The sequence below is a fragment of the Mobula hypostoma genome, chromosome 14, assembly GCF_963921235.1.
Source record: "Mobula hypostoma chromosome 14, sMobHyp1.1, whole genome shotgun sequence".
NCBI lineage: Eukaryota > Metazoa > Chordata > Chondrichthyes > Myliobatiformes > Myliobatidae > Mobula > Mobula hypostoma.
Genome location: NC_086110.1, coordinates 18,387,769 through 18,412,721, shown reverse-complemented (window position 1 = coordinate 18,412,721; position 24,953 = coordinate 18,387,769). Strand labels below are relative to the sequence as shown.

The window sequence follows — 24,953 nt, the reverse complement described above, 5'->3', positions numbered from 1 at the left end:
ATAGCGCACACTTGGGGAGTTTTAGCAATATATCTATTATTTAGCAGCGCAAGTGGAAAGAGGGCTTTTTTTTGAGGTTTGGCTCACACTTCAAAGGGGAGCCTGGTCTGCCCATCGCTGGCGAGCCGGCGCCCGGATCTCATTGTCGGAACACTGTAACGCATGTGGAAGGGCCGGCGGTCATTGTTGCAAAGGGCGTCGCGGGCGAAGGTGCGCCCTTCTTTGGCCGCCAGGCGCTCCAGCACTTCCGGCACTTGCGAAAGGCTTTCGAGCTCGGCAAGTCTTCCGTTTTGCTGGTGATCCGAGGACGAGGAAGCGGCAGTTGTGCAATCCTTTTTACATTCATCGGAGGCTTAAAATAAAAAGCCGCATCTGAGTTATGTAATCGGCGAAAGACCTTCCTAGAGAAAAGAAATACTCTGAAAAACGGGGAAAATGCTGACGATTGGCAGGTTGCCCTGGGAAATCCGTGTGTCACTATGCGCCGCTGTTGTGTTTTTATCCATGGTCGTCAGCAGGAGTTTGAGAGACTACTTTGATCAATCTACACTGCTAAAGTTGTACCGGGTACAGTTTCTGCTGTTTATCAACAGCCTCATGTCAATCGGGTCGCGGTATATCTGGAAGAGGACCGTGTCGAACCTGCAGACCTTCTGTACAGTCTCTTGCAATAACACCAAGTGTTTTACCGGCTGGAAAATCACTATTGCGGGGTTTCTACTTCTAGCTCATTCCAGTTTTATTTCTTTGCTGGCTCTGGTGTCAGAGGAGCCACATCTCTTTTCTCTCGTCTCCTACTCCTGCCTAGGAATCTACATTTTCCTCATTTTCAGCCTGTTTGCTTTCGGGCTACTGGAACAGGCCCTGAAATTGGTCACATTTAGCCGGGCGTCCTCGTCCAATCACAAGCGGAACGCTGTTACCGTCGCCCTGGCTCTCCTGTTCACGGTTGCGTGCACCGTCCTGGGGCTTCTCAATGCACGGCTGCCTCCGCTGATCAAACAGGTGGACGTATCTCTCCCTAAACTACCGCAGCCATTCCATAATTTGAAGGTGGTTTTGTTGGCTGATATTCATCTAGGACCTACAGTGGGAAGGACCAAACTTGAAATGGTGGTGAAGATGGTGAATGAACTAAATCCAGGTAAACCACACGACTGATTCAGGTTTTAAGTTATCATTAAGAACGCGCTCAAGGGATACGTCGATGAAGGTTCACAGTCATCTTAAGCCATTGTACCTCAGGCAGTCGTAAATCAAGGCAGCTGGGCCTGCTGTATTGTCTAGAAGGCGTTTCGCCACTCATCCGAGAAGCCTTTTCAGTTCTGACGCCGGATCTCCACAATAGTTCACATCTCCAGTCAAGCAAAGATAAGACTAATGATCCTCTCATCACCTCTGCGAATTTTAAACGACCCTCGTGTGATTGCTACACTTTCAAACAACTCAGAGTTCACAAGCCGGAAAACTACCCACCACAGATCAGAAGTGACCTCTCGGATGAGTGGTGAAACGCCTTCTAGACAACACAGCAAGCCCAGTTGCCTTGATTTACCACTGCTTGATCGGCTGAGATTTAAGTATTACCCGTCACGCAAACGTGTAAGACCTTTTTCTGGTTACACATAATATGAGGTGACGAGAGATGCACTGTATCCTAATTCGTGGCAGCTCACTGTTTTGTATCCTGACTTACTGCCACACAGCTGTAGAAGGCTGATCAAGTTGTGTCTGAACATAGAATAGTACAACACAGGAACATGCCCTTTTAGCCCACAATGTTGTGCTCAACAACTTAAGCAAATGACATCAAATTAAATTAATCCCTTCTGTCATACCCTTCATGTACTGATCTAAGAGCCTCTTGAATGTCTTTGCCTCCACTCCTGTCCCTGAGTTCCAGGCACGCATCACTCTCTGTGTAAAACAAAATTCTGCCACCCACAGCTCCTTTGAACTTGGCCCCATCTCACCTTAAATGGCTGTCTTCTTCTTCTTCTACTGGACTGGCTACCCCATCCGTTTAATTCCTTGAGGAAATAACAGGCAGGATAGACAAAGCCCCTAGTAGTCAGTAGATGCTATTAGCTTGGATTTTCAGTGGAAGGCACTTGCAGTCAGCCAAAATTTTGAGTGTCAGTGGGGTAGAAGTGAGTGGTGTTGGTATTCCTGAGGAGAAGGTGCTTGGGAAGCTGAAAGGTTTGATAAGTCACTTTGGACCAGCTGGACTACACCCCTGGGTTCTGAAAGAGGTAGCTGATAAGTTCGTGGAGACACTAGTAATGATCTTTGAAGGATGACTAGATTGTAGAATGGTTTCAGATGACTGGAAAATTGTACAAGTTTGTAAATGTCATTCCACTCCCTAAAGAAGGGAGGGAGGCAGAAGAAATGAATTTATAGGCCAGTTAACCTGACTTTAGAGTTTGGGAATATGTTGGAGTTCATTATTAAATATGAGGTTTTGGGTTACGAGGGGGCACATGATAAAATAAGCCATCCATAGTCAACATTGTTTCCTTAAAGGGAAATATTGCTTTACGCATCTGTTAAAATTCTTTGAGGAAGTAACAGGCAGGATAGTCAAAGGAGAGTCAGTGGATGTTGTTTACTTGGATTTTGAGAAGGCCTTTGACTGGGTGCCACACATGAGGCTGCTTAAGACAATACGAACCCATGGTATTACAGGAAAGGTACCAGCATGGATGGAAGTTTGGTTGACTGGCAGGAGACAGAGTGGAAATAAGGGGGCCTACTCTGGTTGGCTGCCGGTGGCTAGTGGTGTTCTGCAGGGGTTGGTATTGGGACCACTTCTTTTCACACTATATATCAGATGATTTAGGTGATGGAATAAAGACTTTGTGGCCAAGTTTGTGGATAGGTGGAGGGACTGTTCGTGTTGAAGCAGGGAATCTGCAGAAGGGCAGATTGGGAGAATGGGCAAGGAATTGCATATGAAATATAGTACAGGGAACATGTACTTTGGTAGAAGGAATAAAGGTGTAGACTATTTTCTAAATGCAGAAAATTCAAAATTCTGAGGTGCAAAGGGACTTTGGAGTCCTTGCACAGGATTCCCTAATGGTTAAATTGCAGCTTGAGTTGGTGGTAAGGAAGGCAAGTGCAATGTTCGCATTCATTTTGAGAGGACTAGAATATAAGAGCATGGTTGTGATTCTGAGGCTTTATAAGGCTTTGGTTTGACTGCGCTTGGAATATTATGAGCAGTTTTGGGCCCCTTATCTAAGAAAAGATGTGCTGGCTTTGGAGTGGGTCCAGAGGAGGTTTACAAGAATTATCCCAAGAATGAAGGCTTTACATATGATGGGCATTTGAGGGCGCAGGGCCTGTACTCAAATTTTAGAAGAATGAGGAGCATCTCATTGAAACTTCAAATATTGAAAGGCCTAGTTAGAGTGGATGTGGAGAGAATGTTTCCTATGCTGGGGAGTCTAGGACCAGAAGGCACAGCCTCAGAATAGAGTGATGTTGATTTAGAACAGAGATGAGAAGGAACTTCCTTATCCAGATAATGGTGAATCTATGGAATTCATTTCAACAGACAGCTGTGGGCGCGAAGTCATTGAGTATATTTAAAGTAAGGTTGATAGGTTCTTGGTTCATCAGAGCACCACATCCCTGGGAGGCACCAGCGTTCAGCGTGATGAAGCTTGTGAAGGCAGGAGAATATGTTTGAGAGGGATAATAAATCAGCCATGATTGAATGTTGGAGCAGCCACGATGGGCCGAGTGACTTAATTCTGCTCCTATGTCTTATTGTCTTTCCTATCAATGTGTCTCATCATTATAGAAACTTCTAGCAAGTCTCCTCTTAGTCCCTGTCACTTCAGAGAAAACAACCCAAGCCTGGTCCTCTCCTCCTCCCCTTTTCCTAGGGTCCAACTCCTCTCACCTCCCTCTGATGCCCCTTTTCTTCTCAAGTTGAAGTTCAAGCTGAACTTTGTTGGCATCTGACTGTAGATATATATAATACGATCAAATGAACAACATAAAGCTGGACTACAGTACACCGACACTGCATACATCACACACAGCGCAAAAAACTAAAATATTAGACTCTAAATAAGTTAATAAAATATAATTCAAAATGCACGTAGCAAAGTGCAGCACAATTAAACACTAAACAGCTCGCTGTCCTGGTGACGAGACTTCGGTTGTGGATGGGCATTCATCAGTCTTAGCCTTTGGGCTTTTAGTCTGCATTGCTCCCAATAAAGATCACAAATAGGGGTGAGGGAGACCCCGATAATCCTCTGGGCAGTTTTTACTGTCCTCGGTAGGGTTTTGCGGTCCGATGCCTTGCAGCTTCCGTAACACACAGACAGGCCACTCTCGATGGTGCTCCTGTAGGAAGTTGTTAGAATGGGGTCAAGGAGACTTGCACACCTCAATCTCCTCAGAAAGTGTAGACTGCTGTACTGCCTTGACTAGTGAGGAGGTGTTATGGGTCCAGGTTAGATTGTCCGTTATGTGCACACGAAGGAACTTTGTGCTGTTCACTCTCTCCATGACAGAGCCATTGATGCGCAATGGAGAGTGGTTGACCTGTGCCTTCCTGAAGACCACAGTCATCTCTTTAGCCTTGTCCATGTTGAGGCTCAGGTTGTTCTCACACCATTTGACAAGCCTTTCTACCTCCTGTATACTGTCTCATCGTTGTTGCTGATGAGGCCAACCACTGTACTATCGACAGTGAACTTGATGATGTGGTTTGAGCTGGATCTGGCAGTGCAGTCGTGAGTCAGTGTGAACAGCAGCGGGCTGAGCACACAGCCCTGGGGGACACTCGTGCTCAGCGTGATGGAGCCTGAGGTGTTGCTGCAAACTCTGACCGACTGAGGTCTTTCCAACAAGAAGTCCGGGATCCAGTTACAGAGAAGGGTGCTGAGCCCTAATGAGGACAGTGTAGCCTCCAGTTGTGTTAAACGCCGAGCTGAAGTCGATGTGTATGAAGCACCAGTTTTTCGGTGGGACAGGATGGAGTGGAGGGCCAGGGCTCTGGCAGCAGTGGAGTGGAGTGAGTGGCAGGCGAATTGGAAAGGGTCCAATGTAACTGATGTTGGGACTTTATACAATCCGTTACAGCGGTTCAAAGCATGTCATAATTGTTGAGTCAGTGCCACTGGTCAGTAAGCATTTAGGCCAGTTATCGTTATTCTCTTGGGCACCAGAATGCTGGTAGCTGTCTTGACACCTGCAGGGACAGTGAACTATTTCAGAGAGATATTAAAGATGTCCATTAAAATCTTCCCACACAGTCCCTCAGCACCTCACCAGGTATGTTGTCCGGCCCTGCAGTTTTGTGTGGGTTTACGTGGGCTAGGGTCCTCCTCACCTCTGCAGTGGTCATTCAGGATGCCTGTTCCTCAGGAAGAGAGGGGGTTTTCCTCCATGTCCCATCTTTCAGTTGGTCAAATAATGCATAGAAAGCATTTAGGGAGGCGTTGCTGTCATTGACGTGCCGAGTGGGCTTGTAATCAGTTATGGTTTGTATATCTTGTCACATGCGCCACATATTCCTGGTGTCATAAAGTTGTCTGTGGGTTTTCTTTGCCTTCCTGATGCTACGGGAAAGGGTGGCTTTTGCTGACCACAGAGTCGTCCTGTCCCCCAATCTGAAGGCAGCGTCCTCATTCCTGAGCAGTGCACGAACCTCTGCAGTCAGCCATGGTTTCAGGTTTGCCCTGACCGTGTAGTGTTTAATCACAGTGACGTCCTCGGTGCACTTTCCCATGTAGCCAGTCACCGATCCCACATATTCATCAGTTGACGTGATGATCGTAGGTAGCCGACTCCCTAAAAATGCTCCAGTCCGTGCTTTCGAAACAGTCCTGCAGTGCCATGGTGGTACCACCTGGCCAAGTCGTGATCTCCCTGAGAACTGGTTTGACTGCTGTTTACTACCATTACTCCCAAGGCACTCAAACACCAGTCCTCATTAATGTAGACACACAGACCTCCTCCACAGGCTTTGCTGGAGGTCGCAGCACTTCTATCCTCCCGAAAAGAAATTGGGCCTTCTAGCTGAATGGTCAAGTCTGGGATGGTGTCTTGAAGCCGTGTTTCTGTCAGGAGTAATGTGCAACAGTCCCTCATCTCCTGCTGGTTCAGACGCAGACGCGGGTAATCCAGTTTATTTTGCAGCTATGGCAAGTTAGTGAGTAGAATTGATGGGAACAGGGCCCTGCAGGGTCCTGTTTTAAGTCTCGCATTAATACCTGCGTGCTTATCATGCTTCCGAATTTGAGCACGCCACTTCCCCAAACTGCTATAGTAGACCGCAGAGTGAGAGCCTGCTCTCCACGTTAGGCCGTAACACTGTGTAGCACCTTTGTTATTGCGCTTGCTAGTGAGGTAGACGTGCAGATTTTGGTGTTTTTAATGTTGAGCACTGTTTTCCAGTCATAAACAGGGGAAATAATTTCACCATTGATTGGAACCATGCGCATCACCATCTTGTGACCTTGTGCCCTTTATCTGATCACAAACGAGAAAATCTGCAGATGCTGGAAATCCAAGCAGCACCCACAAGATGCTGGAGGAACTCAGCAGGCCAGGCAGCATCTATTGGAAAAGGTAAACAGTCAATGTTTTGGGCCGAGACTCTTCACCAGGCGTCTTGACCCAAAACATCGACTGCTTACTCATTTCCATAGGTGCTGCCTGGCCTGCTGAGTTCCTCCAGCATCTTGTGTGTGTTGTCCTTCATCTGATTCCTTTTTCAGCCCTTTACCTTTTACACCAGTGGTCCCCAACCTCCGGGCCGCAAAGAATGCAGCGGTAGCCGGGACACACCCAGCACATCTTTAAGAAAAAAGCCGAAATAAACAAGCTGATTAATTAGGTGCTGGGTGGCACGTAAATGTCGGCCCAGATCAGAGTGATTAAAGATGTGTTGTGTGCGTCCTGGCTACTGCTGCACCCCTGCATGCTTCACGGCAATGTATCGGTCTGTGGCCCGGAGATTGGGGACCACTGTTTTACACCTATTGCCTCCGAGCTTTTCTTCATCCCCTGCTTCCCCCACCCACCTACCTGACCACTCACCTAGCTTCACCTGCGAGCCTGCTCTCTTTCTTCTTCCCCCCCCCCCGCCCAACCCCACCACCTCCTTATTCTGGCTTCTGCTCCATTCCTTTCCAGGACTGATGGAGGATCTTGGCCTGAAGCATTGACTCTCTGTAGATGCTGCCTGATCTGCTGAGTTCCTCCAGCACTGTGTGTGTGTTACCCAAGTTTGCCCAACCTCACTGGTCACATGTGCTCTCTAATCTAGGTAGCATCCTGGTAAACCTCTTCTGCACCCTCTCTAAAACATCCACATTGTCTTTGTATGTAACCGTAGATGGTTAATTAATTGCATTGTATGTTCTGTCTTGTTCAATATACATTTGAAATAGAGCACTTTTTATGTAAACAACTGCACATTTTTCAGATATCATCGTGATCGTTGGTGACCTGACTGACTCCCAGGTAGTCAACCTTAGAACCGCCACAGAGCCTCTCAGACAGCTGAAGCCAAAATTGGGGACGTACTTTGTTACAGGTAACAGCTGTCTTTATTTGATTAGTAGCGTCAAGACAGCCGTGTAAGTGAGAGAGAAAAAATAAATCCTTGGGAATGTAGAAATTAGACCTGTAGATTATTATCTTCAAAGCTCCAGCATGCATCAGACAGTCCAGGAAGGTAGAATGACCAGTAAAACTGCTAGCCATCTGAGATAGCAGCTCTTTGTGTGGAAGTTACAACTTGAACTGTAGACGTTTTGTGCAAATGCCTCGTGCGGATTGCTTTGTTGGAAGAAAGTAACAAGCCCTTACGGGGAGCATTCGCCTGAGAAAATAAGCACAATAAAACTTCACATGTCTCTGTCTCTCCACAGTAGATTTGTCTTGGCTTTGTGGTAAATGACCATAAAATCACCTTATAAGCTTGTAAAGGCTTGTTTTGCCTCTCAGTGCACATCAACTGGCACTAATCTTCAGTGGCTTGTTTTGAATGGCCATGTGATTTCCTCCAGGCACTATTCGAACCTCACCAAGAAATGCAAGTCACTTATCTAAAATCTTTACTGACTACCCTGAAATGGTTAGAAGATTGTGAAATTAATGTCCAAAAAGGACTTATTCTCAGAATAACACACAAAAAGACATTTATTAGGGGTTCAACTAGCAATTTACAAAACCTGATATGACTTTTCCTGTCTTTTCACTACATCGGGCCCCGACCAGATTGCATATCGCTGGCATCTGTCCACTGATGATGCAATAGCCTCTGCCCTTTACTTGTTCCTGACCCACCTGGAGAATGGGGACTCCTGTTAATCAACTTCAGTTTGGCGTTCAATAAGATCGTTCCTCAGAAGCTGGTGGGTAAACTGTCCTTGGGTCTGAACACTTCTCTCTGTCTGTGTTGGCAGCAAGATCTCTAGCTCCATTGCCCTAAGCACCAGTGCCTCCCAGGACTGCGTAGTCAGCCTGCTGATGCACAACTGTACTGCTCGATCCTGCTCAAAACAGATCTCCAATGACACAACAGTGGTTGGCCTTATCAGCAACAATGATGAGTTGGCGTACAGAGAGGAGGAAGAGCAGCTTGTGGACTGGTTCAAACACAACAACTTGAGTGGTGTTGAGAGACCAGATGAGGTCATCGGTGAAGTGTAATCCAAGAAACTTGGTGTTCCTGACTCTCCACAGAGGAGCTGTTAGTATGCAGTAGGGAGAGGGCAGCCTACACCTTCCTGAAGTCCACAATCATCTCTTCAGTCTCGTCCACGTTGAGACTCAAATTGTTGTGCTCGCACCAGTCCACAAGCTGCTCTTCCTCCTCTCTGTATGCTGACTCACCATTGTCGGTGATGAAGCCTGCCACTGTTGTGTTATCAGAGAACTTAATGACAAACAAGAGAAAATCTGCAGATGCTGGAAATCCAAGCAACACACACACAAAATGCTGGAGGGACTCAGCAGGCCAGGCAGCATCTATGTACGGCCCAAGAAGTCAACTGTACGTAGATGCAGCCGGCCTGCTGAGTTCCTCCAGCATTTTGTGAGAGGACTTACTGATGTGGTTTTGCAGGATCGAGCAGTACAGTTGTGCATCAGCGGGCTGACTACGCAGTCCTGGGAGGCACTGGTGCTTAGGGCAATGGAGCTAGAGGTCTTGCTGCCAACACAGACAGAGGGAAGTGTTCAGACCCAAGGACAGTTTACCCACCAGCTTCTGAGGGACGATCGTATTGAATGCCAAACTGAAGTTGATTAACAGGAGTCCCCATTCTCCAGGTGGGACAGGAATGAGTAGAGGGCAGAGGCTATTGCATCATCAGTGGGCCAATTCCAGCGGTACGCAATCTGGTCGGGGTCCAATGTAGTGAAAAGACAGGAAAAGTCATATCAGATTTTGTAAATTGCTGGTTTAACCCCTAATAAATGTCTTTTCTGTGGATTCCATACAATAATAGAATGCTTACAGAGCTGGGAAGGGAAGTTCTGTATTTCATCAATCTGACATAAAAAGTTCCTGTAGCAGCTACTTGCAGACAGACTAAACGTTGCTGAGAGGCTAAGTGAGGATGTATCACTCTTCCAACTAACTTTATTCCAAGTCGAAAAAGAACGATTAATCCTTTATTACAAACCCAATAATAAAATCATTTGGCTCTTCCTTAATTCATGTAAAACAAAGACAAGCAAGAAGAGTGTAATTGGATCAAATTAAAACAGGGACGAGCGGTCAATATGTGCTCCTCACTCACGCCTCTCTATGCTGCCAGGCAGGTGAACGGTTGACAATATTCATTTATTCCTACCGCCACCCAAATCCAGTGACGGATTAACCCAGAGTGAGGACGCGCAGCACTAATACAATACAGACTATAAAGAGATACATGCCTCCGTCGTTTCCTTTCACCTCCCTTCCACAATAAAGGTAGCACTTTATCGTCAGTCTCGTTGGAAATACCAGAAGCACTTTGCCATTTGAATTGAGTGGAAATAGTCTTTGCTTTAACAGAAACCATTCTTGCTCTACCTGTCTGAGCTGTTTATGTCTTTATTGGAAAAGCAATGAAGAAGGTTGTTCTGCAAAGCCCTGGACATGTCAATTAAACATTTGCTTCTAAGCCAAAAGCAAAATGCTGCTGATACTGGGAATTGACAAACAAGAATGATGAAAGTATTTAGCAGTTCAGGTCACTGTTCCTACCACTCGTATGTACCTACACATCTGGGTCATTGGGTGATAGTACATTGCCTCACAAACTAGCAGGGCCTGACTGCGGCTATGTTTGCCATCATATTAAGTATTTACTCCTGTAGATCCTCGTTGTGATGGTTAAACACTGCACAAGGTAATCTCCTTCACACTCTATATGTTAAATCAGCTAACCCAGGAGTTATACTACACATGTGGGGATTGTCTTGACGCAGAGTGAGCAGTAATCGTGGGAAGCTTTGCGTAAGGGCGAATACCTTGAATATACTAAATAAATAATGCTTTAGCAGTAGGTTTACAGTGACTGGAAAGGAAGGGGAAAGAAGCCAGAGTAAGAAGGTCGGGGGGGGGTGGTGGGTGAGGGGAAGGGGTGCAAGTTGGCAGGTGATGGGTGAAGCCAAGTTAGCTGGAACATGGGTGGAAATGAGGTGAGAAGCTGGGAGGTGGTAGGAGGAAGAGAACAAGAAGGCACAGTAGTGTAGTGGTTAGCACCATATTTTACAGTACCATTTCCCGCCGCGGCACATAAGGAAACATAGAAACATAGAAAACCTCCAGCACAATACAGGCCCTTCAGCCCACAAAGTTGTTCTGAACATGTCCCTACCTTAGAAATTACTAGGCTACCCATAGCCCTCTATTTTTCTAAACTCCATGTACCTATCCAAAAGTCTCTTAAAAGACCCTATCGTATCGGCCTCCACCATCGTTGCTGGCAGCCCATTCCACGCGCTCACCACTCTCTGAGTAAAAAACTTACCCCTGACATCTCCTCTGTACCTACTCCCAAGCACCTTAAACCTGTGTCCTCTTGTGACAACAATTTTAGCCCTGGGAAAAAGCCGCTGACTATCTACACGATCAATGCCTCTCATCATCTTGTACACCTCTATCAGGTCACCTCTCATCCTCCGTCGCTCCAAGGAGAAAAGGCCGAGTTCACTCAACCTATTCTCATAAGGCATGCTCCCCAATCCAGGCAACATCCTTGTAAATCTCCCCTGCACCCTTTCTATGGTTTCCACATCCTTCCTGTAGTGAGGTGACCAGAACTGAGCACAGTACTCCAAGTGGGGTCTGACCAGGGTCCTATACAGCTGCAACATCACCTCCCGGCTCCTAAGATCAATTCCTCGATTGATGAAGGCCAATACCCCGTATGCCTTATGGAGATTGTCCATTCTCCCCGTGACCACATGGGATTCCTCCGGGTGCTCAGTCAGTAGGTTAAATGGTCCGTGTAAATTGTCCTGTGATGAGGCTAGCATTAAATTGGATGATTGCTGGCAGGTGCGGTTCGAAGGGCTAACTGCACTTTATTTCAATCAATCAATCAATAAGTCAAGCCATAAGGAATCTGAGAGATGAGAGGAGGAGGAGCGGCACCAGAGGGTGGTGATAGACAGGATTTGAGAAGGGTTACCGGGGGAATCAAAATGGAGAATGGAAAAAGAGAGGAGGAGGAAGGGTAATCAATTATTGGAACTGGAGAAATCCACGTTCATGCTGTCAGGCTGGAGGCTACCTAGATGGAACATGGGAGAAAAGTAAGGCGGGTACGAGAGGTTGCTCCTCCAACCTGAGGGCGGCCTCATTGTGGCAGCAGAGGAGGCCATGTTGGAATGGGAATGGGCAGTGGGATGAAAATGCTTGGCTACCACAAAATCCTGCCGTTTGCAGGCAGAGCAACTGTGCTCGACAAAGTGGTTCCAATCTACATTGTATCGGGCCTCACTGATGTAGAGGAGGCTGCACTGGGAGTACTGGAAGCTGTAGGTGTCCCAGCAGACACACGGGTGAAGTGTTTCCTCACCTGGAACGACAGTTTGGGACCTTGAGGTGGTGGTGAGGGAAGAGGTGAATGGACAGGCGTAGCACTTGTACTGCTTGTAGGAATAAGTGTCAGGAGGGAGATCAATAGGGAGGGGATGAATGGACAGGAGAGTGATCCCTGCAGAGCGTGCAGGAGGGAGGGAGGTAAAGAAGTGTTTAGTGGTAGAATCCGCTACCACTTGATGTTGGCAGTTGTGGAGAATGATGTGCTGGATGGGGAGGCTTGTGGGGTGGTAGGTAAAAACAAGAAGAGCTCTATCCCTTTTATGGTGGTGGGAAGATGGGGTGGGTGAGGGCATATGTTTGGCAAAGGAAAGTGATACGGGTGAGGGCAGCAACAATGATAGTGGAAGGGAAACCACATTATTTGAAGAAGGACGACATCTTAGATGTTCTGGAATAGAAAGCCTCTTCCTGAGAACAGATGTGGTGGATCTGGAGGAACTGAAAAAAGGGAATGCTATTTCTACGATTGACAGGATGGGAAGAGAAACATTGATTTCTCTTACTCCCAATTCTGGCTGCTCTCTTACCTCTTCTCATATCCTCAGCTTCCCATCACCTCCCTTTTCCTTACCTTTCTCCTATGTTCCACTCTCCTCTCCTATCAGACTCCTCCTTGTTCAGTCCTTTACCTTTCCTACCTGTCACCTCCCAGCTTCCCACTCACCTTCCGTTTCACCTGGCTTCACCTGTCACCTCCCAGCTTCCCTCTCACCTTCCCTTTCACCTGGCTTCACCTGTCACCTCCTAGCTTCCCTCTCACCTTCCCTTTCACCTGGCTTCACCTGTCACCTCCCAGCTTCCCTCTCACCTTCCCTTTCACCTGGCTTCACCTGTCACCTCCCAGCTTCCCTCTCACCTTCCCTTTCACCTGGCTTCACCTGTCACCTCCCAGCTTCCCTCTCACCTGCCCTTTCACCTGGCTTCACCTGTCACCTCCCAGCTTCCCTCTCACCTGCCCTTTCACCTGGCTTCACCTGTCACCTCTCAGCTTCCCTCTCACCTTCCCTTTCACCTGGCTTCACCTGTCACCTCCCAGCTTCCCTCTCACCTTCCCTTTCACCTGGCTTCACCTGTCACCTCCCAGCTTGTACTCCATCCCCACCACCCCAACTTATTCTGGCTTCTTCTCCCTTCTTTTCCAGTCCCGATGAAGGGTCTCGGCCCAAAACGTCGACTTTTTATTCCTCTCCATAGATCCTGCCTGACCTGCTGAGTTCCTCCAGCATTTTGTGTGTGTGTTACTCTGGATTTCCAGTATCTAAAAAATCTCTTGTGTTTAAAATTAGACCTAGGTTTTAATTTTTAAACATGCATAACCATCTGTATTGACTACGCTAATTTTAAGAATGTTAATCCTTAAAGTTTATCACCATTCAAATTCAAGTTCAAGGTTATTGTCATTCAGTCATACATATGTATACAGCTAAACGAAACATTGTTCCTTTGGGGCAAAGTGCTAAACACATTCCGTCCACGTCAGAGGCCCTTCATATTATGAAAATGTAACAGAACTGAACTACTGGAAAAGAGACCATTCAGCCCTTGAAAGAAATATCCTGCTAGCCTCATTCCCCAACTCTTTCTCCACATCCATCCAATTATTTTCTCCTTCAAATATTTATCCAATTGCCCTTGTCAGGCAGTGCATTCCAGATATTAAATGCAACTGGTGTTACAGTGATTTCCTGCATGATGTCTGTGGTCTTCACTGGTTTCTTATCTGTGATGGCCAAAGGAAGTAGAGGTTAAACTGGCAACTGTGTGCAACTTAATGTGAGTCGTCAAGAAAATGCTAGTTTGTATTGTTGAGGAAGTGATAAATGAGCTCAAGGAGAAGTGTGTCATTAATCAGATTCAGCAACGTTCAATGAAGGGGAATTTGTGTGACAATTAGGATGACAAGTGGTATGTTGGATTTCTTTAAGGATGTGACTAGACCCCTAGAAGAATACGCCAGTTCATAAGGTTATTGCTAAAGAGAAAAGGCTCATGGGATGTGGGTAATATATTAGCACGGATGGTAGATTGGATAACAGTCCTCAAACAAGGAGCTGTGCATAGTATATAATTTTCAACTTAGTAAACTGTTAGCACAGGATTAGTGTTGAGATCTCAGCCGTGTGCAGTCAGCTGGATAAAGGGAACAAATTTACAACATAAGGTTTGGGGAGTGTTGGTAGCTTCTCCTCTGCTGTCAGATTTCTGAACAGTTCATCAACACTACCTTATTCTTTTTGCACCATATATTCATTGAGTAATTTAGAGTAAATTTTATGTCTTTGCTACTGTAAAACAATAAATTTCATGTCATGAGACACTGATAATCTGATTCTAATGGGGAGAAAATTGTGGAAATCTAGAGCTGGGCAGAGATGAGGTGAAATTTTTCCTCTCACTCCATTTTAGTGTAAAGTGGTCATGGACTGTAGAGATTAAAATTTCCTTTGCTCCATCCACAACAAACAGGATTCCCTGGAGACCAACCATTGTAATTCCAATTTCCATTCCCGTTCCGGCATGTTGGTCCATGGCCTCCTCTGCTGCCACCATGAGGCCACTCTCAGGTTGGAGGAGCAACACCTCCTATTCCACCTGGGTAGTCTCCAACCTGAAGACATGAACATCAATTTCTCTAACTTCTGGTAATTTATCTCCCCTCCCCCTTCTCTCTTCTTCCATTCCTCATTCTAACTCCCGCGTTACCTCTTCTTTTCTCCTCACCTGCCTATCACCTCTCCCTGGTGCCCCTCTTCTCTCCCTTCCTCCCACGGTCTATTCTCCTATGAGATTCCTCCTCCTTCAGCCCCTTACTTTTTCCACCTATCACCTCGTAGCTTCTTCATCTCCACCCATTCACCTATCACCTGCCAGCTTCCCCACCCCCCCACCCACCTTCTTATTCTGGCTTCTTCCTCTTTTCTTTCCAGTCCTGATGAAGGGTGTCAGCCCAAAATATCGACTCTTTACTCCTTTCTGCAGATGCTGCCTGACCTGCTGAGTTCCTCCAGCATTTTACTCTGCATGTGTTACTCTGCATTTCTAGCATGTACAGAATCTCTTGTGTTTGTGATTTAGGGTTTTGCCGGTTTGTTAAAGAACTGAATGGTTGAAGTGAATTGGCTGTTTTTGATGGCATGGTCTGTGTGGTGGCAACTTTGATGTTGCCCTCTCGAAGTAGTGTCTCCTGGGTAGAGAGGGATGTGCCCATCATGTACTGGGCAGAGAAAACTACTCTCTGTGGCTTCTGTTGGCCTTTTTGTTGGGTTTGTGGAACAATCTATGTTCCGTGCCTATTCTGGTATCTGTCCCCCACTTTTCCTTCGCTACATCGACGACTGCATTGGCGCTGCTTCCTGAACGCATGCAGAACTCGTTGACTTTATTAACTTCGCCTCCAACTTTCACCCTGCCCTCCAGTTTACCTGGTCCATTTCCGACACCTCCCTCCCCTTTCTAGATCTTTCTGTCTCTGGAGACAGCTTATCCACTGATGTCTACTATAAGCCTACTGACTCTCACCGCTATCTGGACTATTCCTCTTCTCACCCTGTCTCTTGCAAAAACGCCATCCCCTTCTCGCAATTCCTCCGTCTCCGCCGCATCTGCTCTCAGGATGAGGCTTTTCATTCTAGGACGAGGGAGATGTCTTCATTTTTTAAAGAAAGGGGCTTCCCTTCCTCCACTATCAACTCTGCTCTTAAACGCATCTCCCCCATTTCACGTACATCTGCTCTCACTCCATCCTCCCACCACCCCACTAGGAATAGGGTTCCCCTGGTCCTCACCTACCACCCCACCAGCCTCCGGGTCCAACATATTATTCTCCGTAACTTCCGCCACCTCCAACGGGATCCCACCACTAAGCACATCTTTCCCTCCCCCCCCCTGCATTCTGCAGGGATTGCTCCCTACACAACTCCCTTGTCCATTCGTCCCCCCCATCCCTCCCCACTGATCTCCCTCCTGGCACTTATCCGTGTAAGCGGAACAAGTGCTACACATGCCCTTACACTTCCTCCCTTACCACCATTCAGGGCCCCAAACAGTCCTTCCAGGTGAGGCATCACTTCACCTGTGAGTCGACTGGGGTGATATACTGCGTCCGGTGCTCCCGATGTGGCCTTTTATATATTGGTGAGACCCGACGCAGACTGGGAGACCGCTTTGCTGAACATCTATGCTCTGTCCGCCAGAGAAAGCAGGATCTCCCAGTGGCCACACATTTTAATTCCACATCCCATTCCCATTCTGACATGTCTATCCACGGCCTCTACTGTAAAGATGAAGCCACACTCAGGTTGGAGGAACAACACCTTATATTCCGTCTGGGTAGCCTCCAACCTGATGGCATGAACATTGACTTCTCTAACTTCCGCTAAGGCCCCACCTCCCCCTCGTACCCCATCTGTTACTCATTTTTATGCACACATTCTTTCTATCACTCTCCTTTTTCTCCCTCTGTCCCTCTGAATATACCTCTTGCCCATCCTCTGGGTCACCCCCCCCTTGTCTTTCTTCCTGGACCTCCTGTCCCATGATCCTCTCGTATCCCCTTTTGCCTATCACCTGTCCAGCTCTCGGCTCCATCCCTCCCCCTCCTGTCTTCTCCTATCATTTTGCATCTCCCCCTCCCCCTCCAGCTTTCAAATCCCTTACTCACTCTTCCTTCAGTTAGTCCTGACGAAGGGTCTCGGCCTGAAACGTCGACTGCACCTCTTCCTATAGATGCTGCCTGGCCTGCTGCGTTCACCAGCAACTTTGATGTATGTTGCTTGAATTTCCAGCATCTGCAGAATTCCTGTTGTTCTCTGTGGCTTCTTATGTTCTTGCACATTCGGAGTGCTGTACTAGACTGATGGAAGCAGTCAGGATACTTTCAACAGTACATTTATAGCAGTGTTTAGGGAAGACCCACAAAATGCTGGAGGAACTCAGCAGGCCCTGCAGCGTCTATGGAAAAGAGTATAGTTGATGTTTTGGGCTAAAACCCTTCATCAGGACTGGAGTGAAAGAAAGATGTGTCAGAGTTAGAAGGTGGGGGGAGGGGAGGGAGAAACACAAGGTGACAGGGCTTTTAGGGTGTTTGATGACAGGCCGAACACCCTGAACCTCCTAAGGAAGTAAGGATGCTGGCGTGCCTTCCTTACGATTGCATCTGTGTGCTGGGTCTAGGACAGGTCATGCAGGAATTTAAATCTGCCCACTCTGTCCTAGAGGGAACAAAAACTAGAAGGCTTAATTTAAAACGAGAGGGAGGAGGTTTAAAGACAATTCCTGTATATTTACGGATACAGTATGGAGTAAGCCCTTCTGATCCTTAGAGCCACGCTGCCTGAGTAACCCCATAACCCTGATTAACTCCAACCCAATTACTCTACCCTTTGGACTGTGGGAGGAAACTAGAGCACCCGGAGAAACCCCACGCATTCTGTGGAGGGAGACGCACAGAGGCTCCGGGGAACCCCACACATTCCATGGGGGAGGGCAGATGCACAGAGTCTCTGGGGAAACCCCACACATTCCATGGAATGGACTCACAGAGGCTCCGGGGAAACCCCGCGCATACCATGGAATGGACGCACAGAGGCTCCGGGAAAACCCCGCGCATTCCATGGGAGGGACGCACAGAGGCTCCGGGGGAACCCCGCGCATTCCATGGGAGGGACGCACAGAGGCTCCGGGGGAACCCCGCGCATTCCATGGGAGGGACGCACAGAGGCTCCGGGGGAACCCCGCGCATTCCATGGGAGGGACGCACAGAGGCTCCGGGGGAACCCCGCGCATTCCATGGGAGGGACGCACAGAGGCTCCGGGGGAACCCCGCGCATTCCATGGGAGGGACGCACAGAGGCTCCGGGGGAACCCCGCGCATTCCATGGGAGGGACGCACAGAGGCTCCGGGGGAACCCCGCGCATTGCACATTCCATGGGGGGGCGGGATGCACAGAGGCTCCGGGGAAACCCACGATTCCATGAGGCGGGCGCACAGAGGCTGCGGATAAACCCACGCATTCCACAGGACGGACACACGGAGGCACCTTGCAGAATGGTGCTGGAATTGAACTCCAAACTCTGGAACACCCCGGGCTGTAACAGGGTCATGCTAATTCTTGTGCCATCTGGGGGTTAAATATTTCACATAAAGAATAGTTGGTATTGGAAGGAGCCACCAGGGGAAGTGGCAGAGGGAGGGACAACAGCATTTAAGGGGAATTCCAACAGGTACTTGAATGAGCAGGACAGGGAGGGATATGGAACTAATACGGCAGGGTGGTATTAGTATTAGTAATAAATATGTTGGGTCAGCTCAAATGTGATGGGCCAAAGGGCCAATTTCTCAGCTGTACAGCTGTATGGGTCTTTAAAGAAAGGAGGTTTTGTATTAATGGGATTGCTCCACTGGGAGCTAGCATGGCCTGATGGGCCAAATCACCTGTAATAAGACACAGCGGCTTAAAATTAATGTCCACAAAGAGTTGGCATTTAATGTAGAAAGTTTTAATAAAATGCATGAGAAATTTCAACAGAATCACATTTTTTAGCTCAGTGATCTTCAACCCATGTATTCCCATCATAATTAATTCAGCTTTATTATTGTTCCTACGGTACTTTCTCACCCTGTTTTAGAAGTGGCATTCTGAGCCAGTTAGTTGGGGGACAGTGTATGGAAGTGAAGTAATGAACTGTGAACTGCGCCCACACAAAATGCTGGAGGAGCTCAGCAGGCCGAGCAGGTTGTATGGAGCAGAGAGAAGCGGAAGTTTCGGGCTGAGACTTTCCATCAGGGATCAGTCCTGCTGAAGGGTCTTGGCCCGAGAAGTCGACCGTTTACTTTTCTTCACAGATGCTGCCTGGCCTGCTGAGTTCCTCCAGCATTTGGTGCGTGCTGCTTTGGATTTCCAGCGTCTGCAGGCTTTCGTGTGTTTGTAATGAATTGTGTACCATCTTTCTGGATGACTCTCAGGTAACCATGATTATTACAGTGCTGATGTCACCAACTGGTTTATGCACCTGCAGTCGTTAAATATCCGGCCTCTCCACAACGAGCATGTCAGGATTTACAGCCCCACTGGGGACAAGAACTGGTTTTGTCTGGCAGGGGTCGATGACATTGAAGCAGAACTGTTACGGTAAGTTCTTAGTTACAGGTTTTTTTTCTGTGTAACTTTGCCAGAGATCAACTTTATTCACCGTATACATTTATACATATTAGGAATTTATTGTGGAGTGCTGGTCAGGATGCAAAACGCAACAAAAAGTAACAACAACATTCAACAATTATAAAGAATTATATAAAAACTAAAGATATTGGTTAAAATGTGTATATGGAATAAAATGTGCATAAATACCAGCATGTATTTACAATGTAAACAGCATTATAACAATATGTTTGACACCTTCACAGTACAGTGACGGGGGTAATAGACAGACGGCAGAGGGCAGTGCTAACTAAAATCAGATTAACGGTCTGGGGAAGAAACTCTTAAAATAGTGTAACACACATAAAAGTTGCTGGTGAACGCAGCAGGCCAGGCACGTTTCGGGCCGAGACCCTGTTTTTTTTTATTGTGATAGCCCTAGAACGCTTTCCAGCACTACACCCTGCAGTTTGTAAGGTGGGTAATGTCTGCAGTTATATTTTTCTTGGCTGCATCCTTGTCCTGGACACACACAAGTCCTGCGGAGATGATAGACTGCAGCCTAAGACCTTTCTGCTGACCTGACAGTTCGCTGTAGTTTTCTTGTACTGATGTGAAATGCAGTGACTTTTCCCAGGAAATCACATATTCCTGTTCTCCCTCCTCAATACAATCAAAGTGTAACTTATGAAAAATAAATAGGAAGTTTTTTTTAATGTTTTGTCCCTTACCAATAATCAATCAGGTGTTCACTGAATTCCAGTGCCAGATCTTGAAAGGATTTTGCCATAGTGCTATTTGGTGGACCTGCTTTTCTTGACCAATGTGGCTTAAGCCACAGGCAGTTTATGTTCAAAACTCCTTTCTGAGGGTAAATATAGCAAAATAAATACAGTGGTTCCTATTAATTGGAACACATCGGACCAGTACATTTTGTCCCAATTAAGTGGCTGCCCCAGTAAACCGAAGTTTCATGGTAGTTAAAAAGGCATAAAAAGGTCAAACTACTGTTTAACTGAATAACAAATTAGGTATTAAAATGAAATACAGAACAAATTAGAACATTATCAATACTACTACAGATAAAACTGTAAACTAACTCCTAATAGTTATCAATGAAGGAATTCGTTGTACATTGCCATGTTCCTTTGACTGTAAATGAACAAAATCAGCATAGCTACCTAGTATAAATAATGTTCTGCCTTCATACAATGCTTTCAACATCTGCATCCTCCAAATCTTCATTTCATTGTAACATTCAAGATAATTGTCAATACCTTCAAATACTTCATAGTTCCTAACTTCAGAATCAGGTTTAATATCACTGGCATGTGTCGCGAAATTATTTAATTCAATGCAATACAAGGTAGGAAAAAAAATAAGGAAGTGTAGCCCTCTTGCCAGGCTCACATACAAACTTGGCTCGTTAGTGAACTCTGCTGACAGCCATGTGAGAAAGCCACCTTTCATAAGCAATATACGTCTAGGGTCGGTGTGATTTGGGATTCAACCAACCAGGAATGTTGTGACGTTCTGATGAAAGAAACCTCGATTTGAGTGAATGCTGTGGAAACACTGCCCATACAGTTACTGGTAGACCAGAAATGACAGATTGTACACCATATAAAATTATAAAGAACGTATATTTACTAATTCCAACTTTAGCAAATAGCTATTAAGAGAAAGAAAAAACTAAAAAAGGCCCACTACAGTTAAGCTAGTGTAAATGTGCACACAATGTTGGAGTTTGTATCTTCCAAAACTGGATATTTGGCGGTGTATCTCCTACTCACATGCAGACCATGGGTCCAGCATGAAAACCCCCACCATCTTTTTGAACTTCCCTCGAAAACCATCTGAAGCAAGCAGGCTCTGTCTCAGGAGTATTGGCCCTTCCTCCTCGGAGCCATTCATCTGCACGAAGCTCTTCTTGCAACAGGGACTTCCCTTCCTATGGCATTCTGAGGCATCTTCCCTCTGTCCTCCTTACAGTTCCTGCCAAAAAGATCCTGAACCTGTCTGGCACAAATCTCTCTCTGCCCCACTCTCCCAATTCCACCATCCTGATTGGCTGACACAGCATTCCTAAGTTGAACAGCAGGGCTTCTTATCTTCAGCCGAAACCAACAGGACACACTGCTTTTGCAGAAAACTGATAAAATGAAATACCTAAAGCGCAGCAGTAGAAATCTTAACCAGGGCACAAGTACAGTAAATCAATTGCAGTAACATGCATTGAATAGATAAATTAAAAAATAGTGCAAAAAGAAATAATAATACAAAAGTGAGGTAGTGTTCATAGGTTCAATGTCCATTTAGGAATTGGATGGCAGAAGGGAACAAGCCATTCCTGAATAGCTGAGTGTGTGCCTTCAGACTTCTGTACCTCCTTACTGATGGTAACGTGTTGAAGTCATGAAATCATTTCATTTTCACTCCCGGCTGTTTCTGGCGTCTCCTGAGTGCTTGAAACCGCAGTAAACAAAACAGTTCTGAACTGTCTTACTGCTTATTTCTCGCCAACTATCAGTGGCAAAAATGTACTGCTTTTTGAACAGAAGGGCACACAACTGACGCTATTTAAAAAATGTTTGCTTAAGCGCGGTGTAGTGTCTAACACCCACACAATTGCATGAGTCTGCTGCTAGTTAGAAACTGTTCAGCTGCAATGGTCTAGTGTCCCAAATAAACAAAGGAAATCCCGACTATTTTCTTGATTACTTTTTGTCCTTTAAGAGTTGTCCCAAATAAATGACTGTCCCAATTAACCGATGGCCCAATTAACTGGAATCCACTGTACAGAATAATAATAATAATAATGGGTATCTTCTCTGCAAAATTTTATCCTTAAGGAAGTGATTAATTTAGTGGAGATGGGAATTTTAATTTCTCATCACACTGGGAGTAGACAGCCTGTCAGTGAGAGGAGAACTTTAGTTTTGTTTTTGCACATTGTATTTGCTCAGTGAATTTGATTCTGCTGTTCCATTTTCCCCGAGTTTTGGAGTAGAATTGGTGAGATGATTACGTGCATGCGCTGGTTTCATTTAATACGCACAGGGACTTCAGAAGAACGAGGTTTGTTACCTCTGAAGATGGGTACACAGTCATTAGCCTGTGGAGTCACCAAGACTGACATTTGATTCACAGATGTTATGTTTAGGGTTACAAGCTGTTTTAGAAAAACTGTCAATGAGCAAGATGTTGGGGAAAGGTGTTTGTTTTCCTTTATTCTCAATTAAAATCAGAAAGTAATTTGTGTAGGCAATATATTAAGGGCACATTTTGACAGTTTAAACATAAGCTTGCATTTCAAGAATTAGAAAATGCAGAGTCTACAACTTGCTTTTGAAGAGCTAGGAGGCAATAAGAAAGTATGTTAGAACATCCAACAGGAGAAACAAGGACATGAGGCTGCCAGATCAGTACATCAGGTGATATTGGTCTCATAGCCTGACTGTTGCCATTTCTGTGCAGGTATCCTGGACACGGTATGGATTTAAAGAAAGCATTGGATGGCTGCAGTACTGAAGATACAATCGTACTGTTAGCACACCAGCCATTAGCTGCCAAACGTGCCCTTCAAAGCAGACCAGATATCAGCCTGGTTCTCTCTGGTATGAAAATACATCTAATAAACCATGTGCTTTAAAGAAAAGCTATCGATTTAACATGAATAAATTTAAGAAAAACATCTTGGACTACAAAGTCACTTAGTGTTAATATTAAACTTGGTGTTATTCCTTTACTTAAATCTCTCCAATCTATCCAGCACCCCACTACCCCCAACCCTCCACTTAATGTTCCCTAACTACGTTCCACACAAATAACTGACCCGGTGTGGTCTGTAGCAGACCACTGCAAGTATCAGTGTTGATGACTGGCTGATAGAGTGGTGAACTAATAATAGTCTGATATTGTCACAATGTTCTGTGTTGCAAAGTGTGACAGACTCTATATTAGTACTATTCATGTTAGTACTGTTCCTGTGGTTTATGGATGCACAGTGATCTCACAAGTACTAAGTACTTCTCAGTTGGAGGTTGTCAGCAGTTGGAAGCCAGCAGACAAGTGACTATTGAGCTGGAAATGTTTTATAAAACTTCCATGGTGTCTGTCCTACATGGCCTCCAACTGACATTAATTGTTTTCATCTGTGCTAAACAATTTATGCAACAAAATGTACATAAAACATGTAATGCTTCTGACTTATGGGAAGCTTGTTGGTGCCAATTGTATGGATTGGTAGGATGTAGATTTGCACATTGCTGCTAATGTGTGTGGACATTTTAGACAAGAAGTTAGTTAATTGAAAGAATGCCAGTTTTGCCTGTTGCCTGTCCATGGAAGGGTAATGGGGCTGGTGTGAAAGTAGGATCTGAGGGTGTCGTCTTATGCTGTAGGTGATGTGTGGCAAAGCAGAACCAGGTAATGAAGAGGGATAAAGTGAAGCAAAAAAGTTATATAGCATTTTGAAAAACTGAACTGTGAAGCCCTGAGGGTCCTAATTTCAATCGTGGTCTGTTCTGAATTATTTGGTCTTGACCAAGATAATAAGTGCTCACGATCTCGGGTAATGGGGGAGAAAAAAGTCAGGTAGATAGCCAGTTCTTGTTATCCAATGAGTTCCCCTTTGTGGGTATCTCATTGGACATAAACATGCTTGAAAGCAAAACCTTCTCATTCTTGACTCCAGATGAGTAAGTTAGCCAAAATAATTGTTTAATTTTTAATTGATTTTTTTGGGATTTGTGAGGATGCTTATGTGGACAGAGAGGGTCTTTTCTTTCAACAACTCCCATGGTCTTTCTTGACTATCTGGAGAAGTATCAGAGTTGTATTGTACATGCATACTTTGACAATAAATTGAAACTTTCAACCCATCGGGACATTACTGGATCCTGTTCCTCCCACTCATTCTCCCCTTATTTCCCTGTACCTCGCAACTTGTTCTCTCTCTCATTTTTGCAACAACCCTCATCTTGATTATTTTTTGACATGTACCTGCACTAAGTAATTTACGACCGTCAGTTAACACAGTGTCATATGGTTGAGATGTGGTAAGTCACTGGAACACATGGGGAAGCCTACGCAGTTAATGAAAGAACGTGCAAACTCTGCACAGGCAGGTACTTGGGTCAGGATTGTATCTGTGAGACAGCAGCACGAACCACTGAGCCACCTCCCACCATGAGGGAAGATGCGGGAAAGTTCCCAATTCCAAATTGAATGCATTCTGTATCAACAAAAGCTCTGTATCATTAATGTACTCGGCATTATATAATATACCCACAATATGTACAATATTTCCTGACTTAGCTTAAACCTTTTTGGTTTCAATAATTGTTAATGTTTATGGTTAATAGTATTAATCTAATACCTGAACTCATTTTTATTATTCTTTTCAACAGGTCATACCCATGCGGGACAGATTTTTCCTCTTTCGATTTTTGCCTATTTTTTAAATCCATACTTTGAAGGTCTCTATAAAACTGCTGAGAACAGCTTAGTGTACGTAACACCTGGGACAATTTACAATGGAATTCCAATGAGACTAGGAAGCAGAGCAGAAATAACAGAGCTCATTTTTAAGACTGAATGATACTACTGTCTAGATTCTGGCACGTCCAGTTTTTGAGTCATGAATGTTAAACACTGATGTGTCTAAAGAATAAATAGGTAATTAACTAGCTTATATAACTGATAAATCATCAATTGGTTTGAAGAGATCAAAA

At 45.6% G+C, this 24,953-nt stretch overlaps 1 protein-coding gene across 1 annotated transcript; it reads left to right on the top strand.

The window, feature by feature from the left end:
- The first annotated feature begins 270 nt into the window (after nt 1–270).
- tmppe (transmembrane protein with metallophosphoesterase domain) lies at nt 271–24,820 on the top strand. Its single transcript, XM_063066739.1, has 5 exons — nt 271–1,144; nt 7,457–7,567; nt 19,044–19,209; nt 22,696–22,835; nt 24,630–24,820. Exons 1-5 carry the CDS (start codon nt 436–438, stop codon nt 24,818–24,820), a joined length of 1,317 nt encoding a protein of 438 aa, XP_062922809.1. The 5' UTR covers nt 271–435.
- The last annotated feature ends 133 nt before the right edge of the window (nt 24,821–24,953 follow it).